This window comes from Liolophura sinensis, chromosome 6, assembly GCF_032854445.1.
Source record: "Liolophura sinensis isolate JHLJ2023 chromosome 6, CUHK_Ljap_v2, whole genome shotgun sequence".
NCBI classification, from domain to species: Eukaryota; Metazoa; Mollusca; class Polyplacophora; order Chitonida; family Chitonidae; genus Liolophura; species Liolophura sinensis.
The window spans coordinates 71,456,686-71,478,161 of record NC_088300.1 but is presented as its reverse complement, the minus strand read 5'-3'; the positions used below and the strand labels follow the sequence as shown (position 1 = coordinate 71,478,161).

The following is a 21,476-nucleotide window of genomic DNA, read 5'->3' as shown; positions in this document are numbered from 1 at the left end:
TATTATTATTATTAGAAATTATTTCCCTCACTATGCAGCTTAAAAGACAAAAAATCTAAATAGATTTCAGGAGAGCTAATGACTTTGGCAATGTTAAAATGGCACTGTTGGATTCAAGCTGGGTTATATTAGGGTACGAGCAGACGAAACAGTGAAAGAAGAGTTAGGCTGGGGGATTGCGAGACCGTGGAGAATTACGCACTTTGCCTCTTGCTGCAGTCAGTGATGCAATGAGGCTAAACTGTACTAGCATGATGGGACAAGACTGAGCTCTGGGTGTAAGGATATAAGCACAGGTGTAGGCCTACTGACAGTAAACGCAGTACATAATTTAGTACATTTTGAGTGACAGGTAACATACATGGGCAACAGGTGCAGTTTATAATATACTGTTCTAAATTAATTAACATATTTAATTCAGTATAATACAGTAATTTTGAAAATAAATACACCAAACTGTTTCACTGTTTTTGCAATCACACATTGAAGCTGGTGTATTGCAGTATTATGAAAGCAGCACTGTTAAATGTTAAGAGCTGTTCGCAGGAGACAAATCCTGTCGCCATTTCATGTTCTGTAACTGTTGCATGAGACCTGCATGGAGTCATGGGATTGGTGGAAAATCTTCCTTTACAAAAGAACACTAAACTAAGGAAAAAGCCATAACTGTTCATTATAGTATAATACACACACATATATATATATATATATACATATATATATACATGGATGGAACGAGTCAGACCAATAACAAACTAACAACACGTTCCATACCTGCGGAAAACAAAATATAATATTTATATTTAACAGTGTAAAGTTATTATTCATTAATTCATCCACTCTTCCTCAAAGAAAATGTTTCTATGTTTAGATCAGATGTACACATTTTCTTTGAAGACACTTTCAGTAATGCATTGATACTCATCTGCAATCAGTAAATAGCCTTGCAGCAGCTACAAGTACATCACGGTCAAACGTGTGCACTTACTGATTCTAAAAAACACAAGTATGTTAGTGAACCACAGATCAAACATCATCATTCATACACAGGCCTGTCACTGACGACTGGCAGTTTTCATTCCTCATTATGATATGTCTATTATGACGTGATACGCGATATTCTGTTGGATCTTATTATCCTTTGATGGTAACACATGGAGTTACCTCACTATTTAATTTGAACTTCAAAACGTTAGAATTATGTCCTAGTCAACAGTGAGTGACTCATACATTTCCCTAAAGGAAAGCTTACCGTTCAATATTGCACTTATATTTCAAGCATGAATTTTTAACCAGACTTTAATGTACAAGTTCATGTTTCACATTAATCTAAAGTTATTAAATTTGTGCAATCATTCCTGAGAATTATTAATTTTAAGGAAAAGTTATTGCTTTCATTATGCATATGAAAATAAGACTGTAAATTTTCTGAAACTGAAGGTTGATAAGTAGTTATGAGCTACTGAAGTTTCAGAAAGTTCAGATAACCAAAGGGAGCTAGCCTTACGGCATTTATAGAAGTTTTTATTGAAGTAAAATTATATTTTAATAATATTCATTTTCGTGAAATATATCATTCATGTTTTATCAAAAGCAGTAATTCTAGTGAAAAGGTGAAAAGATACAGAGAAATACATGCCATGGAACTGCTTTGTCAAAACAGGCCCAAACATTGAAAAAAGAAAAGAAATTCGGCATATACGTAGGCAACAACTGGTTTATATTATGTACAGTAGAGAGTTGAAATTAAAGGGATAATAAAGTAATTTATTAATTTATGCAGATTTATTGCTTTTGTATATGCAGGAAATATTACAAAAGCTCATAAAATATGTAGTTACTTGATAAATATGTAATATTTACAATTATGAAAGTTTCCAATTTAAGTAGACTTGGCTCTCACTTCTCTGTCTGTTTAATCCTATTTCCACAGTAAACACATTTCAGAAGAACTACATTACAAGACACTGTCAAGGAAGACATAATCGCTATATCACAAACATGTGATTAACTGATTATATTTCAGCTTTACTTAAATCTGGTAAAACATATCAGTTAACAAATGCATACAAATAATTACCTGTTATTAGTTCAAATCATTACAAAAGCTAACACTTATTTAGTTTGTTCCTGAGTATAGTATAAATCCTCAAGGGAGTTTACTTTCCACAAATTCAAATGATGAAAAGGGAAGTAACTCATGCAAACCAAGGACAATAACTCAACACTACCGTCTACTTACATGGGTATAGCATGTTTTAGTTCTGTGTATTTGCTGATACGGAAATACATTCATGGAAAGATTATGAAATATTTTAGGCACATGGGATTAAAATGTTGATCATTGCGTAACAATACATAAAATTCAGTGGTGAAGAAATTTTCAAATTCAACTGTAGTCTAAATATTTAACAAAAACCTTCAGACAGGACAAAAGTCGCTAAAAGTAGCGGAATTCACCTCTACGTCCTTGTCTGGAGTTTTGATAGTTGTTGTTGTTGTTGGAATTGGCAGGATATTGTGCTGAGGATGGAGGCTGTATTGCTGAGCCATAGTCTCCGAAGCTTGGAAGGTGGGCACTATATCCTCCACTGTCTGTACGTTTGTGAAGTTGTTCTGCTTCGAAGTTTCGCTCTGGCATCTGAGCCACATGAGAGAAAAGGTTCAATGGTCAGAAAGAGAACATACATCCATGAGATGAAAGTAATAGTTATCAATTGTAATAAATAATAAGACGAATATGCTGGCTGATTTGAACACAGCCTGCTATGAACACATTACAATGGCTTTACAGGCCTGTCACATGAATGTATGTACATACACATGTAGGCACATTTCTGTACATCTCCATCCAAACAAACAATCCTTTCCAACTGGGGGTATCATCTCCCCATACAACTCTAAACATGTATGTGTAATATTGTGGTTCTACTTGTGGAGATTAGCAGTATAGTAAATAAATGAAGGTCTGTACAAGGGGGCGTCGGATAACGGGTGTGCTGTAGTTAAGCTCAATCCGGCCAGTCCACACTCTTTAGAACCTGCTGAAAGCTCTCTGTGGAAAAATAACACAGACTTTTAACAATCGAAACAACAGGATTTTGTAAACATGTCATACTTGAAGAAAGTCTGTTCATGCAGTAAACAAGAGGTTAAAGTGACAGTATGTGTGCATGCAAACCCCTTGCCTTCTTGACTAAAACGTAAATCATGCCACTGATTTTCTTTGTTTTTAATTCCTTTAGCTACTGAAGACGTGGCCAGTTTTACAAAATCCATATTACAGTCAAATCAAGCAGTACAACCACTCCAACTGTCATGATTGCATGCTGATGATTACTGTCTTAATACCAAAAACATTTGGACCACTAAAACTTTGGTATTTTTGAGTAAAACATCTGAACTGAAAAAGATAAACGTCGCTACATTTCTTTTTGTCAGCAGAAATCAGGGCAAGTATGGAATTCTAGGTCTAACCCAACACTATAGAGAATTTTCTTATTCATGCACCACCACCACCACATGCTTGGCTGTTTTCACTCTAACCCGTCTATTTTCCATTAATTTCTTTCATTCCAGCGTGTACTGAACGCTTCTCGTATATGTATAGATATGACAGCAGTCAGATTTAGGAGTAGAGAAAACTGAGGAACCACCACCGCTTGTCAGGCCCCGAACAACTTCCTGACCGCAGCCCAGGCCCCTGACAAACTCCCAGACAGCAGCAAATTAACACAGCCTCACTGTTCAACGGCTACAAGTAAGGGACTTTCAGCTGGAGGATCATGAGCTGTCTTGGACTGAAGTCAGACTTACTCTTTACTTCAAAACAGTTTACAGCTCTAAAATTTACTTATTTATTTAATTGGTGTACATATCACATTATGGTGGGTGGAAACCCTGCAGAGCTCATGGGAAACACACGACCATCCGCAGGCTGCTGAGGTACCTTCCCACATTCAAGTAGAGAGGAAGCCAGCCTGAGCTAGACTTGAACTCAAAGCGACTGCATTGGTGAGAGGCTTCTGGGTTATTGTGCCTCGCTGGCAAACTCACACCTAGGCCCCAGATATAAAACTGTTCCATTTACTTACCTTAAGAATATTTACTTTCATATCTGAAGTTATTTTAAGATTTCTTTGATAACAATGAAAATAAGTGCTCAAGTTGAAAAATAAGGTCAGGAATTCTAAGTTAAGACTAAGTCTGAGACAGCTTCATGATCCTAGGACCAGCTCTACTGGGTACTGTGTCTAAATGAACGAATGAACGATTAATATGTTTCATGCTACTTTGGGCGTATTGCTGCCATATCGTGGCAAAAGCCCATCTGTTTCTCAGGATGATTAAGCTATGTTTAAACAGCAGAAGCGACAATGTATTATTAAAATGATTTGTTTTAGTGAAGTGTACTAAGCAAAACCTACTGTGAATTTAAAAGATAAAGCAATATGGGTTACACTGTATAGTTGATATTACTTCTGTAATAGTACTGGACTGTGTCAAACCATGGTGCCTAACTATAATATTTGATTTTCCAAATGACAATAAGGAATCTTAGATTTAGCAGCATCAAGAATAAGTATTGGACTGATCTCCATATTAGTCATTATTAGGTACATACAAATATATGACAAAATCATTATTTTCTGGAGTTAGGAAGCTACAATAAATATAAGCATTTAATTTTTGTGTACAACTGATAATTTGATGACTAATTTGATAAAGATTAAATCTACTAGTCCTGATCACGAAGAACTGGAAATATGTTTGGTTGAAAACTAATTCGGTAAGTTGACCATTAACTGGATGAACTGACAAGTACTGTGCTGGGTTGATGACTAAGTTGGCGGGTACATTACTAAGTTGGCGGTTTGATGACTTAGTTGGCGGGTTGATGACTAAGTTGCCAAGCTGATAAATGACCGCATGGACTTGACTTAAAACATGTAGGCTGATGTAAGATAGACTAATGACTAAGTTGGTAGGCTGATTACAAACAATGTGGGTTGGTCACTAAATGTACTTGAAAAAAGTGAAGACTAATTTTAAAGTTTAATGACCAACTTGTTCGGAGGATGACTAACATTGTTTATGGCTAACTGGAAGACCTACTGGATAAGCTGATAACTTAAGACTTTGTAAGTTTCTGACTCAGTTGATGAGTACAAGTTAATTAATTTTGTGACCTCTGTATAAACTAGCCTGATAACAAACGACCTGCAAATACTCCCACAAACTTTGACAACAGTTAACAAATTTTAGTAGCATTTTTAATAATTAGCAACTTAACAGTTAGATACATGTATATGTATATGTGTAAGTAAAAAATTAGATAAAAGCAGTGGTTTAATTATTAATTCTATCACATGAATAGACTTTCACTTCCGATCAATTAATCCTGCTTTCAATTCTGAATTTTAATACGTTCCAAAATTTTTCCTTTGATTTAGTCCTCAAGATACAAGGCTGGATTGAGCTCACTAACGCTAAAGGCATTAAAGTATATTAATTCAAAACTAATCAACCTGTGGATTAAAAGTTAACAATGAGAAGAAGTACATTATAACATTCACGCAGAATCGCTGCTAAAATGTGCATCAGGCGTTATACGCATCTCAGTGGCTTTTCCATGCAGTGTGTTAAAAGTGCAGAATCACACCACAGTGGAGTGGAATTAATAGCATGAAACCTGTAATTTATAATAATGTATAAACACAGAATTTTTGTGGGGTACACCGCTACCAATACACCCAGTCATCCGATTCAATGTTCAAGTTTGTTCCAAATCCATTAACAATCTTGATCAAAGGAAATTCGTACTAGAAAAGAGAGACAGAAATCTATAAGGGACACAGACAGAGATCCATAAGGAACACAGACAGAGATTCATAAGGGACACAGACAGGACTTTCAGATCAGACTTTACAAGACAAGGTAACACATACATTTCCTATTCCTAACAACAAAACAGTCATGACATATATTAGGGCAAAACAGTGAAGTGAATGTTGCATGATGGGACAAGGATTCTTTGTTACTGTAATTCATCAACCTTTTTGTGTTTATTTAAGCATATTGTGTTGACTGATAAAATTATACTTTTTGTAAAGCCCTGAAATTGTCCTATCCAACCAATGTAGTTTTGTCCCAAAAATCAAATTACAATATGCATACACTGCACTGAAAGTGGCTCTTTCATGTGCTAAAAGGTTAAGGAACTTCGGAACTTGGGAACTATGGTAAGTTTTCAACATTTTCTCATGGAAGCAAGGTGTTTTTTCGAGCATCTCCTGAAGGTATTACTTTGTTCGGACTGGTAAAACTGAACTTTTTGCAAAGCCCTGAATTTGGTGAATCAAACCAGTGTTGTTTTTATCTCGGAAATCAAATTAAAATGTGCATAAATTCCACAGAAAGATGTTTTTCATATGCAAAAAGGTTGAGGAGTTAAGGTAGTTCAATGTCTGGCCGTTAAAACTCCACATTAGAGAACTACACACATGTAAAATTATTTGGATTTTTGACTCCATGTGGCTCAAGAAATTACTGAATATATATGTAATCAAACAACAAATACAAAAAATATATACATATCATTCAACAATCTGATGTTACATGCAAACATTCAAATATAACTAATGCAGCAGGCAGAAAACTAAAATGCAGAACTTCGTTGAAATGTATCGATAATAAAATTATTTATTTATTTATCTGATTGGTTTCTTATGCCGTACTCAAGACTTTTTCACTTATATGACGACGGCCAGCATTATGGTAGGAGGAAACTAGGCAGAGTCCAGGGGAAACCCCATCCGCAGGTTGTGGCAGACCTTCCCACGTAGGGCCGGAGAGGGTGTCAGCATGAGCTGGATATAAACGACTGCATTGGTGGGAGGCTTCTGGGTCATTGCACCATGCTGGAGTGCCAACCTCCTTGGCCACAGGGGCCCCTCTTTAATAAAATTAAGAAACATATCTGGGAAATCAGTGACGAATTATACATACAAAATCCATTAGAGTTACAACTTCACTCAAAAAGCATAGATCTATAGAGAGGAAAGGATCAGAGGATCCTCATTTGTCTCCCTTTACCTGACCTCTTAAGTACATACCCTGTCGTCATAGCCGTTATCCTCATCTTTGTACTCTCTTAGAATGGTGTAAGGGGCATGGCCTACTTCTCCCAGGTAATTTCTCAGCCTCCACCAGTTTCGGGTATCTTCTAAAACCTGCAGTACCAATAATAAACTCATTAGAAACAATACACATATAGTTCTTTCCTTATTTTCATTATCTAACAAGTGTTTATGACCAATGAAGTCAACCATTCCAGTCTAACAGAACTGACTGCTGCCTTATGTCAGGACAGCCTTTCTAAAAAAATGGCCCAGTGCAATGGTTTCTTCTGGATTTTATCAGGTTATTTCCACTTGTAAATCTCTCCATCACCTCATACAAGAAACCACAATGCTCTGAATGTACTGGATCAAAGTTCTTGTGAGTTGGGAGAAGCTGGATTCTTACAGATGACACTATTAAGTCGGGTGCCAAAATATAACTAATATTTACAGTGGATTCAAAGCTGTTACCATTTTTTTTTTAATCAGCAAGTTTTGAAAATAGGTCTCAATGGTTACAATCTAATAATAGTATAATATATAGTTATAAAATTACCTCTAATATATCTCCTTCATCAACAGTTAATTCCTTGGCATTCTTTCCTTGTCTTCTGTGTACAACTTCATAAACTCTAGGAAGCAAAAATAAAATTTATTTATTTATTTATCTGATTGGTGTTTTGCGTCGTACTCAAGAATATGTCACTTATACGACGGCGGCCGGCATTATGGTGGGTGGAAACCTGGCATAGCTTGGAGGAAACCCACGACCATCCGCAGGTTGCTGACAGACCTTCTCACGTACAGCAGGAGAGGAAGCAACAATAAAATCAATCACATAATCAGAATTAAGAAGTGCAGCAGTACAAGTGCATTTAAGTCAAGTAACGATTTCAGAACATTACCTGTACATCAAAAACTGCCTTCACTCATTTTTTTTTTTTTTTTTTTTTTGAATTTATGAATTCTAAGGTGGGTTTTCTCAGTCACTTTATAACACTCCAAAACATAGTTTATGTGCTTAGGTAAATGTAGACACTAGTAAACTTCAGCTTATTGAAAATCTTGGTTTCACATCACTGGCAAGCAACATTACTGATGCGATCCACACAACACCATAGAATTGAAGCTTTTGACTGCATTTAACTACAATTACAAAACACATAAATAAGTAAATCTTACAAATGCTCAATTTAGTGTCTGTACAGGGGAGATAACCTACTTGGCTCCTCTGGCTTTAAGGTCTCGAGCAAACAACAACTGGGCATCATCCCTGGGATGTGGCCTCATGGACGTCTGCGAGGAGGACGGTATTATGCCCCGGTCGTCATGAATCCGCTTGTTTCTACAACAGACAACATAACTCACGATCTTTGTCAAGCACACTTTAAATTTTTCTGGGTTGATTACAAGAATTAATGATCTGCAGCACTGAAAGACACAATGGAACAAGTGATTTTAAAACAACAAATTTGACTGTACAGACCTATTTGAAAAACACATCACACTAGTTTCACAAAAATAATTGTGGTGAATTTCAAATAACACTCATAAAAGAAAATCAATCTTTATTTGTATTTGACAAAATACTATCACAAACACTAAATAAAAAAGAAGCAGAATGTCCAATAATTAAGAACTAAAAGTGTAAGATAATAAATTTCCAGTACAGACCCCTAAGGCAGCCTACTAATCAAATCAGAGTATTTCCAGTTCCACCAGGTTAATATGACCCAGTCTCCCAAACACACAATCCACTGAAAGTTTTCACTAGCTATTAAACAGGATGCAATTCTTTCTCCTAATCATCAGCTTTTCCTGATGGCAAAGAATTCCTAGTTATGTGTACACGTACATTATTCAGAGGTTCACTACTGGCGACTATTTTTTGTATTAACCTGCAGTTAAAACACTGACTTTCTCCGGCATGGAAGGGAGGTGTACATGTATGCCAGTTATTTTTCTGTCTACCTTTCAGACAGCACAATGCATGCATTAACTCAAGGATTCCTAATCAATCTGATATCCTAATATAACATACAAAAAGTAATACAGAACACAAGTAGGGACCTAATAGAGTAATGGCTGTATCTTCAGTAACACAAAACAAACACAGGTTTTTGACAAAGCGGGTAGGGTTTTTTGAATCGCTATGACAAGCAGATTTAATCATGACCATGTATAAAAAATTACATGTATATGCACCTTATTTTTGCACACCTGGAAGCTTTAATAGGTGAACTAAATTTTAATGTACATCTGTAACTGGTGTGCAGATTTGTATTGTTAATACATACATACGTTGTAGAGGCAAACTTTTGAAATGATAACTTCTACATGTAGGTTGCTGTATCTGCTTTTATTGTTTGCCTCAGGAGCTTCAGACACACATATATTATACACACACTTAAACCCACCACATACACAAACAAGAAAAAAGTCAACAAAACAGAAAAAGACAAAAAAAAATAGTTACTTCCAAAAAACCACTCACACATATTGGCCTATCCCATTTCAAACATTTACCAAACCAGGGTATGGCTTTGTAAGGTTTAATGTGAATACTAGCCCCTAAGGTCATGCAATCTTAAGGCCGTTCTACTGTCCCGGTCTTTTAACCTTTACAATGATATACCCCAGATCTTACAACATGGCACAAGGCAGACCACACTGGGAAAGTAGAGATATGACCATCACATATTTTAACACGCCACTAGAACATACCCACCTAATCATGCAAAACAGACATGTACATGTAGACCACCCCCAAAAACCATCTAGACACACCACATAAAACACATAAAGGAGAAGGAGAGAAGGGCATTGAGGAATAAAGGAATGATTATGGCTTTCATGCCACCTAAACAATGAAGTGAGGAGAGGAGAGGGTATATCTGACATACAGTGTATATGTAAATGGATGTTTTTTCGCCAATTTCAAAAACAGTTGAGTCTATGCACCACAATCACTCATCCACTCGAAATCTCATTTGCTAGGAGTACGGCTATTAAAGACCCAAGGAACTACCATGCCAAGTATTCGAAAAATTGCCTAGTGCACATATTTATATATACATGTGCATCTATGTAGGCAGTACTATGAGCTTCTTAGTTGGCTTTGTACAACGGCTTGTGTGACCGGGGCATCTATGGTTTTGAACAACGGCTTGTGTGACCGGGGCATCTATGGTTTTGAACAACGGCTTGTGTGACCGGGGCATCTATTGTTTTGAACAACGGCTTGTGTGACCGGGGCATCTATGGTTTTGAACAACGGCTTGTGTGACCGGGGCATCTATGGTTTTGAACAGCGGCTTGTGTGACCGGGGCATCTATGGTTTTGAACAACGGCTTGTGTGACCGGGGCATCTATGGTTTTGAACAACGGCTTGTGTGACCGGGGCATCTATTGTTTTGTGCAACGGCTTGTGTGACCGGGGCATCTATGATTTTGAACAACGGCTTGTGTGACCGGGGCATCTATGGTTTTGAACAACGGCTTGTGTGACCAGGGCATCTATTGTTTTGTACAATGGCTTGAGTGACCAGGGCATCTATCGTTTTGTGCAACGGCTCGAGTGACCAGGGCATCTATCCTTTTTTACAACAGCTTAAGTGACCGTGGCATCTATCGTTTTGTACAACGGCTTGAGTGACCAGGGCATCTATCGTTTTGTACAACGGCTCTTGTGACCTGGGCATCTATCGTTTTGTACAACGGCTCTTGCGACCGGGGCATCTATCATTTTGTACAACGGCTCGAGTGACCAGGGGATCTATCATTCTGCCTAACCAAAATATGCCGCTTCTTTCTTTGTTGCTCTATTAAGGCAGTCAGTCATGTAGCAGTTGTTGCATGTAACTTTATGGAGTTCATGAAAGTCAATTATACATATGCTGAAGGTTCTAAGTGGATTGGTAAATAAATAAATAGTGAAATCTTACCACATTCACACAACTTAAAATATTTATACTGTATGTAAATTACTACGCCTACTTCATTACCCACTATTAATGTTCAGGCATGTTTTGAAATTCAGTTTGAAAATAGTTGCTACCATAAGCCTAACGGAACATTGGGCGACAACTCAAAACAGCAATCCGGTTTAAAAGGAACATAAAGTCAGCCACTGAAGCTGTACTAATAAATAAAGTAGTAAGAAATGTTCTTAAAATATTGTAAAAATCCTACACCACTTATCAACAAAATAAATAGCAACAGTACCTAGCCACCCATTTGGTGATTCCAATTTGCCATGTTATAGCTATCTAGAGTGATGTCACAAAACCTAGGAGCTCTCCCGCACCATCGGTATTGAACAATGTGACAATGAGAAAATACAAACAAAAACACCGGATACCCAACCATAGAGTATCAGCTCTGTTCCGTGTTCAAAGGGCTGATGTTTCTTTTAGTTTGGCGCTTGGTCAGGGCGATGTTCATAGACACAAGCGTCGTGTTTTAGCAGACCTGATCATCTTTGTTCTGCATGGGTGTAAATATTAGGCCTACCTGTCTGGACTGACATCAGGGAATTCACCGAACATAGCAGGACCTTCTGATTGATAACAGACTCTTTCATTCAGATTTTAGGAAGATATTTTCGCAAATAAATCTGACTTTGCTAAGGAAAAATAATGCTAAGTCACAATATTTTTCTTGAAACAATGACTCTCTTGAGGTGGTTTTCTTGCTAGCTTACCCTGACAAGTTACTGCAGTCTCCTGCCCAACATGTACGTATTGTAACATGCGCAGCCGTTCTTAATTGCCTGCTCATAAATGTGTGCTCCAAATTGCACCAGTGTGCAATCCAATTTATTGCATCAATATTTGTCTATCCACTATAAGAAACCACACTGACAATCAAATGCTCATAGGTTTTTAGATGTGACAGCCAATTATCAAGTGACGCTTTCAGCACTAATGCTTGGCCAGGTTCATAAGAACATCAATACTCCAAGCGAATTGTCCATCAGTGCCATATCCCAAATACTGACCATCATCTTCTCGGCTTTCAAAACTTTACTGATTTTTATTAAGATATTTTTCTGTGATAAGTGTATCCTATATCCTTTCTTTATGTATATGTGATGGCAGAATCTATGTTCAGTATCCTATATCCTTTCTTTATGTGTATGTGATGGAAGAATCTATGTTCAGTATCCTATATCCTTTCTTTATGTATATGTGATGGCAGAATCTATGTTCAGTATCCTATATCCTTTCTTTATGTATATGTGATGGCAGAATCTATGTTCAGTATCCTATATCCTTTCTTATGTATATGTGATGGCAGAATCTATGTTCAGTATCCTATATCCTTTCTTATGTGTATGTGATGGAAGAATCTATGTTCAGTATCCTATATCCTTTCTTTATGTATATGTGATGGCAGAATCTATGTTCAGTATCCTATATCCTTTCTTTATGTATATGTGATGGCAGAATCTATGTTCAGTATCCTATATCCTTTCTTTATGTGTATGTGATGGAAGAATCTATGTTCAGTATCCTATATCCTTTCTTTATGTATATGTGATGGCAGAATCTATGTTCACTTTAAGTTGGAGATTTCACAGCAAGGGACTGATGTGACACATACATGCATAATAGATCAGTCAAGTCAGTTGTTATTTTCATTAATCCACCCTCAAGGAAATCACAGGAATACTTAACATCTGCACACAGTAAACGAAAATCTGACTAACACATGTATCATTTAACGATGAACTTCATATCAAATGAAAGAAGAAAATACCATACAGACAAATAATGCGATGTTCAAACAAAATAAAAATAGACTTCAGTAAATTTAAGCACATCATGCATACTTATTATTATGAAGGAGATTGATATCAATGCTTCATACCACGGGTAGGACTCCAAGAGCGAGAACTACGATAGCTTCATCCCTAAGCAGACAAAAACTATTCCCGATCACTCAAGTTACAACAAACAAAACAGCATCATTCAAACTACAAGATGAAAAAAAAAGCTTCATTCAAACTTTTGTAGCAACATTCAAACTGCAAGAGATACAAACTCATCTTTTTTAAAAATCTCTCAACAGTTACATTATCACTCAAATTATCGTATTACTCAAAGAGAGAATCTGATAGTTGCAGTAACTATAGGGTAAGAAATAGGGTTGGATCATTCATGGGAGAGCACTTCAGCTGCACCATTCGCCAAATGAGATCATGTTAGTGGTGTTAGACAAAGCGGGAAGCCACACCTATCAATATGCCTTTCTACATACTCCTGGTATCCCACAACTCGAGGATCGCCCCCCAACGCCCCTGGGGGTGGGGTAGGTAAACGCGTGCTAAAGTTCTCTATTGGATCATCCCTGCGATCTGTGTATGGGCGAGGGAACCTCTCTTCAACAGGGGGATAGGACAACACCTGATTGGCTGCCTGAAAAACAGAAGGACAAAGAGGAAAGTTGATTGGTGTTTACATGTTAACTAAGGCTCCAGTACATGTGTGTACAGGAGTTCTGATTGGCTGATTGCTAAGATTTGTTCTGTGAGTGCACATATCAATCATATGAACAAAAAATACTATACCATTACTACATATCAGCCATTTCATTCATGCTGACTAGGTACTGGTAGTAGTTTAGTTCATTGATGGGAAAGGGACCCTCTTCAAGAATTTTTTTCTTTCAATCAGTTTAATCAGAAGTTCATTATCTAGAAGTATGCAACTTCCCTACAGCTTGTCTCCATGGCACTTTTCTTCCATCTCGAGCACATGCTGTGACGTATCTGTGCAGCCATATCTTTTTTTTTTTCCCCTCATTACGCAGCAAACGTTTGACAAATGGCTGATGCATTGTGGGAAAAAATGCTTCAAACACTGTTGTGTTGAAACAGACTTAAACAGAAAATTATGACAATGGAGAGTTTTGTGAAAGGACAACAATGTCTTTGACAATAATTGCCTTAGTTGCTTGGAAATATAAAAATATTCAATGGATTCTTACCTGCATAGCAAAAATGATTAGCAAAATCATAGTTTTTAAATGCAGCGTTTCAGTTTAAGTGTGTGGGCAGTTCTTGTAGGAGCTGTTTACATTAGATTTCCCACGATTCAGTTCACAATTTCCACCCAAGAGGTTGGCATGTTTCTCCAACAGGTGGCTTGAACTTCTACAGATGACGTAACATGCGTAATGTGCCGTGGAGACTAGTGAGACTATAGGGAAGTTGCATACTTCTAGGAAATGGACTTCTGGTTTTATGGATATTAAGGAGAAGTGCCCAGTTAATTTTTGGTTCATAGATTTCAGTGCTGACCTCAGATCGAGCCAACCAAATTCCAGCAAGTACACAAAATTCCTGAATTGGGGCATGAATTATCTGTGACATTTGACCTCACCTTGTCTCTGGCTAGGTCCAGCTCATTACGGTGCCGTATCTGAGCCATCTGAGCCACCACGGCCTGGTTCATAGCACCACGTGGGTCCTCATCTATGTCTGACGGTGCCGGCTGCCAGCCGTTGTAAAACCGAGGCATGTACGGTGGGACTGAGCCTCGCCATTGCTCCCTGACACAAGCAACAAAATTATATACTTTACATGAGATGGAGATGTCAGATGAGGGATTTAAGAAAGCTTGGCAAGTGACAGGAGATAATACGCACTCACTTGAGGGTGGTCTGCTTTACAGGTGCAGGAAACTGGACAGAGCCGTGGAGAAACCAGTGTACCTGGCCAGAAACCCCACAAACATCATGCCTCATGACAAAACAAGATCTGATCTGAACATGTGACATACTAGTCAAGCAACAGTGAACATTCAGTATTAAAAAAAAATGGTCAACTTGGTTAGTGAAGTTCCTCACTCAGTCTGAAGGACCAACATTTACAAATCATTGTATCATGGTGTGCTGCAAAACTGGTCAAAAATATCAACATGGGCAATTTCTTTACACTTGGGCAGATAGGAGAAGAGAAGAATACCTGGTCATAAACCAAGCATCTCCCAGAGACATCCAGAATTCTTGTTCCTTGGAGGTCAGACAGTTGAGGAGCAAATCTTTGGCCTCTCTGGTCAGGAGCGGGGAGACAGCGCGGGACGCCAGTGGGGGAGGGTTGTTAACGTCGCGACTCGCCTCGTAGATCAAGCTCAGAGGTGTGAACAGGAAATGGACAAGTTCCGGCGCGTTTGGGTCATGGATATAGGGCTTTAACCTGGCCTGGACAGACAAAAACACCGTGACATTTTAATCTTTGTTTTCATTTCCTATAAAACTGTACCTGTAATTAATATTGTCCTTTTAAATGATGGGAAGGAAGTCTTTTACAGGAAACCAGTGAGTCAGAAGCCTTACCAAATCTCATCAAAAGATAATTTACCCAACATGGTGATAACACATTGTATATGATTATAAAAGTGTAATTTTTTAAAAAACTGAATTATCATAAAATTTCCACAACCAACTGGACAAAGTAAATGTGTCTGGTTTATAAATGCACATGTTTGCACCTTTAATTATATTCCCACTAGTATTCCATAATATAAACTAAATATATGCTAAATGGCCATCAAATACTGTTACACAACTGCTGTGACATTTTCACAGACATCTTTGTTTCTAATAATTTATAATTTAGAGCAAGATGAAGTTTCAATGCAGATTAATTAAAATGAATCTACTACCACGTAGTGATTAGTACTTATTTTATGTCCGAGAAAATTCTTGGATGATACTTTGTAATAATTGCTCAGAATTTTAATACATTTTTATTAGTAATGAGTCACTGAATTTAATCTAAGGTTAAACTTTATTCAACAAAACAATCCCAGACATTTCAGAAATATCAAGAGGAAACCATGCATTTGCTGTTCTTGACTTCACCATGGAATAAAGAAATGATAAGGCTACTGTTAAAATTCATCGACCTCTTTCATTCTGACATAAAACATGACAATTCAGTTACCTATCTCACCTCGCATGTACATAAATTCCAAATTAGATGCCCGTCCATTTTTGTTATCCTTGTTTATTAAACAAAGTTTAAACCAAAATGTCATAGCCACAGAACTATCTCAATGATGAATGGTGCACACTTTATTTGTTGAAATCTAATACAACTGAGACTTGGTGGATTTTCAAATTAGTGAACATTCCCTCCTTGTCATATAATATGTATGTGGACCGACCTGTAATACAAGTAGATGATAGCTGCAGTGCTTAGGTGATAAAACTATCGTATCATCCCAACTTCCACTCAAACCTCAAATGATCTTTTCACGGTTAATACAGCTCTCACAATAAGGCAAAATGTGCAACATAGACATGGGTTAAATTTTAGGTCATTTAATTGGTTTAATTTCCAAGTTTGCTTGCTGTGTTTCAATATTTTTACACCATTATCTCTACTACACGCATGTTGTTTACTAACAATAATTAATTATTAATTGATTAATAATAATAATTATAATATACAAGAACTATAAAACTTGTCCTGGATCAGAGCTTCAGAATGAAGACTTTGGTTTTCCTGTTTTTGGACTGTTAAGTAATTATGTACTTCACAGAAGAGCACAGGTGAAAACAGCAAGAAACCAACAGTACCAGTTAAAGTACAAACTCACCAGAATGTTAAAGGCATATTTAAATTTCTGGAAGATATCTATGAAATCATCATTCCTTGGAGGTTTGGCTCTCATGCTCAGCATACCATCTGAAAAGACAAAAAACCCCAAACCTATGTGATTATGTGAAGATCACATTTGATTAGACTGACACGTGGACATACAGATTTTTCAACTGTGGAGCAAGCTCAATGATTATGTCAAAGTGAAGTACACAAGATTTATATATTTAACATATTGTTTTGTGAGCTTGAAGGCCTTGGAGGAGAACAGTTAAACACAGTGGAAGTGTCCAGTAAGATATCAGTTTTATAGGCACCAGAACCAGTAAAATATGCTGTATTAGACACTATGAAGCACTTTGTCTGAGCACAGGACAGCAACAAGGAAACAATGATCTAATTTGGCACAAACAGAAACATAATGTTGACATCATCCCCTAGCTTAAGTTATGAAATCTTGGTCTGTCACAAAATGATGGACAGGAATTATGTGGATACATCTGGAAATGTGCGTTTTTTTTTTCTCTCCACTGCACCAAGTCTCTAGTAGCTCTATATAGCCATGATTTTTATAACAATAACTATCAGTGGGTTAAACAACTGACAGGTCCTCGGGCTTGATGGTTCACCAGACAGACATCAGTAACATCAGCGAAGCTAATTTTAAACATAAATACGTAGGCAAATAGGCCCACCTTAAAAAAAAAAACTTGCTGGATTTTTTATCTGATTAATAAGCTAAAAATACGCCCACAAAGGAAAGGAAGTCTTGAGGTGCAGTCTTGCAAAGAAGAGACTTTGGCTGCTGCATTTCACTGACAACAAATAAAGAGAGCAATGTTTTTTCAGGGTAATCATTTCAAGTTTAATCCTTGGAAAAAAAAAGGGTTTGAAAGGTGAGCACACAACATTGTTTCATTTTTTTCTCATTTATTTTTTGGATAAGGTATCTACATACATTGTATGGATGGAGATGTTCAGGTTGTAAATTCATCACAAAATGTCTGCTACAAGCAAGTCACACACAACCAAATGTGTCATGTGTGACAGTACAGGTTGTAATCTTAATGGGTATAAGTCACGTAACAGAATAACAGATCAAATGGCTCATGTGGCTGAAGCAATGCAATCTAATTTCTAACATGTTAACTTTTGGTCACTAAACTACATGTATCATTATTAGAACATTCCCCAATTCCACATACCTTCAGTTTACCAAGAAGTTCTGGTTTCAAAGGTTGTCAGTATTCTGTCATGCTGCCTCACTAATAAAACTGCACTCCAGATGCTGAACAGGACACCCAACCCAGACGCTGAACAGGACACCCAACCCAGATGCCGGACACGACACCCAACCCAGATGCTGGACACGACACCCAGCCCAGATGCTGAACACGACACCCAAACCAGATGTTGGACATGACACCCAAGCCAGATGTTGGACATGACACCCAATGCAGATGCTGGACAAGACAGCCAACCCAATTATAGTACATGTATAGAGGCATCTGTTTCTTCAGTCACATCAGTATTACCCTGACGTCTTTAAAACTATTCACACATGCATTGGTATGCTGAAAGTGTATATGGCTGCAAGGTGTACTTCAGAAAATATTTCTTATTTGTAACTTATCTAATCACGCATGAAACCAGAGCCTGATGGCAAGTTAAAGTGCAAGGTCATAAATTATTCGAAACACCAACTTCACGTGCGACCTCAGAATCAAAATAAAAGGTGTACTGAAATTGAAGGAACCCAGACATGGTTGACACCAGGAACTAGCTTCACTCACAAAATCCAGCAGCACACATGGCTGTAAGTGTGTAAGTGGATACCTCCAGGCATTGTGATTGGTGTAACAAAACTCTTAAGAATGCGGCTGAATCAGACAGAGCTATAATCAGCATTAACACAATCTGACAGCTAGAACATTATGTTGTCTTGCAAGGTTTGGGAGCAACCACCTCTTCAGGAATAGAGGTGAAAAAGGTTACCAGAGCTAAATCCCAAAGCAGATGTATATGTAACATGTAAGTCAAGATTCACACACTTGCAGAAATATTAAAATATTTAACTGCTAAATGTAACTACGAGGGCCAAGAGACCAGTCTGAAAATGTTGTAAATATGCAGATTTCAAATATGAAAATGAATACTATCATTCAAATTACGGTGAAGTTTAAAGGTGGAGAAAACAAAAATATTAAATATAAAGTTCAGATGAAAGAGTGTAAAAAGTTAGAGAGAATTGTAGACATCAACTGACTGATATTATTACATGACTGATATTAGACATGTGAGAATGTATACATCCACAAGGCCTTGCTTTGTTCAGGCACAAATCTATACAATATGACTTTCTATTAAGCAGGAAAACCAGCAGATTGGGGAAAAAAACTCCACAGATCAGATAATAGGGCCACTGCAACAACACCTTTCCTGGGCTGGAAATTTGAGCTTTACCGTCAACACAGTTCAAGAACAAATTCATCACGGAAATGAGGTCACATTGCGTAACTGAAGTGATTCATAACACCTACAAATGTAATCACGTGCCCATCTGTCCAACACCACAATCCTCATACATCCAAGCAGAAATATGTGACAAACGTTTCAATTTTAACCATGCAGGGATAGCTTGTACTCTAAATGGAACTGTCCAACCTGGCTTGGACATGAAAAACTTGGATTTAAATGAAATCATCTAACATACACCACTGTCACAACCGTGGAACCAATTTTCCGACATTAAGACGATGAAAAGAAATTATAGAATAAAAAACAATTTCACAGAGATGTACTTGCAATGACAGTGAAATCAATAAGCTCAATCAGCATTTCTGCAGTCCTGTGAGCTCATGCATAACTGGGTGAGTAGGAGGGTGGGGTGGGACGGGGGGAACGGGGGAAGGGGGACGGGGGGACTGGGTGGTATGTCACATACTTACTCCTAAAGATGTGACTTTACGGTACCTTAGCTGTTAATGATGTTGCTGAGCAGACAGACACTACAATGGAGGATGTAGGTTCATCAGTCTAGCACCTATCATAAAATCACATATTTTAGACCAGTTAGTTTGCTAGAGACTCATCTCGTCCAAACATGTGAACTTGTGAGACACCTAAATATGGTCTACACGACTTATTGCTCTGCGTTCAGAAGAGTAACTTCCGCTGCATTCCATAATGACGATAAACCATGACTTACAGGCTACCAACTCTTCAAACTCCATGAGGACGATAAACCATGACTTACAGGCTACCAACTCTTCAAACTCCATAATGACGATAAACCATGACTTACAGGCTACCAACTCTTCAAACTCCATGATGACGATAAACCATGGCTTACAGGCTACCAACTCTTCAAACTCCATGAGGACGATAAACCATTACTTACAGGCTACCAACTCTTCAAACTCCATAACAACCATAAACCATGACTTACAGGCTACCAACACTTCAAACCCCATAATGACGATAAACCATGACTTACAGGCTACCAACTCTTCAAACTCCATAATGACGATAAACCATGACTTACAGGCTACCAACTCTTCAAACTCCATAACAACCATAAACCATGACTTACAGGCTACCAACTCTTCAAATTCCATAATGACGATAAACCATGACTTACAGGCTACCTACTCTTCAAACTCCATAACAACCATAACAATGACTTACAGGCTACCTACTCTTCAAAATATTTTTGACCACCAAATCAACATCCAATTAAGGTACGTGGGAAGGTCTTCCAGCAACCTGCGCATGCTCGTGGGTTTTCCCCGGGCTCTGCCCGGTTTCCTCCCACCCTAATGATGGCCGCCGTTGTATAAGTGAAATATTCTTGAGTACGGCGTAAAACACCAATAAATAAATTAATAAATCCAATTAAGACATTATGCCAACTGCTTGGAGGTTTAAAGTTAATACTTAACTTAATTCCAAAGTGATGATTTTAAATGTGTGCATGCCAAATTACAAACGGAACCAAATGCTGAAATTGTTAAATAGATTATGATCCTCAAAATATCCAAACATTACGCTGTTCATTACTTAAGGGTTAGTGTATACATGGTCGTTTTACTTACCTCCCACTTGTTTGGATTTAGCTTTTCCTCGCTCCTTTTTCCGATTTTCCAATTCTTTGTAAGCTTCTGCTGCCTGCTGTAACCTGGCCACAAACTTCTCAATATCATCACAGCATGCGTTCAATTTTTGCTGAAAACACAAGATCATACATGGAATATTTTTATGTATAAACAGAAAATCTACAACATGCCTCAACACTTATGATCATCTTTAGAGAAGGACATTCTCTTCATCTTTACTTTAAGTTTGTTGAAATTGTTTAAATCTTTAACTCTTGTACGTCATACATGTACTTAACAATTTTTCAGTCATATGACGAGATGTCATTAGGTGGAAACTGTTTAAAGAAGAAATACTTAATTTATGAATATGAACTCCATCTATGGTAATAGTAAAGAACCATATTCTGCCAAAGAGATTGTGCAAAACCACATGGTTTAGCCATATCAGAAAAGGCAACAAATAATATAACAGTAGCTACGTTGGCCGAGTGGTGGAAACAAGTGTTAACGCCTAAACCCATTCTGACAAACTGGGTAACTGGGGTGGAAACAGGTGTTAACACCTAAACCCATTCTGACAGACTGGGTAACTGGGGTGGAAACAGGTGTTAATGCCTAAACGCATTCTGACAGACTGGGTAACTGGG

General features: G+C 37.6%; 1 protein-coding gene across 6 annotated transcripts in view; it reads right to left on the bottom strand.

Annotated features, from left to right (window-relative positions):
• The window catches only part of LOC135466853 (epidermal growth factor receptor kinase substrate 8-like protein 2), a 90,902-nt gene that overhangs the window by 11,168 nt on the left and 58,258 nt on the right, over positions 1–21,476 (bottom strand). For 5 of the 6 annotated variants that reach the window (XM_064744596.1, XM_064744597.1, XM_064744601.1 and 2 more), the window contains exons 11-19: positions 20,827–20,956; positions 16,731–16,819; positions 15,092–15,327; positions 14,508–14,676; positions 13,360–13,541; positions 8,344–8,466; positions 7,678–7,753; positions 7,116–7,232; positions 2,461–2,641 (exon numbers count right to left, since the gene is read on the bottom strand). In XM_064744596.1, coding sequence (XP_064600666.1) covers positions 2,461–2,641; positions 7,116–7,232; positions 7,678–7,753; positions 8,344–8,466; positions 13,360–13,541; positions 14,508–14,676; positions 15,092–15,327; positions 16,731–16,819; positions 20,827–20,956 — 1,303 coding nt within the window. The remainder of the gene's footprint in view (positions 1–2,460; positions 2,642–7,115; positions 7,233–7,677; positions 7,754–8,343; positions 8,467–13,359; positions 13,542–14,507; positions 14,677–15,091; positions 15,328–16,730; positions 16,820–20,826; positions 20,957–21,476) is intronic. The other variant, XM_064744602.1, reaches the window with a different exon arrangement.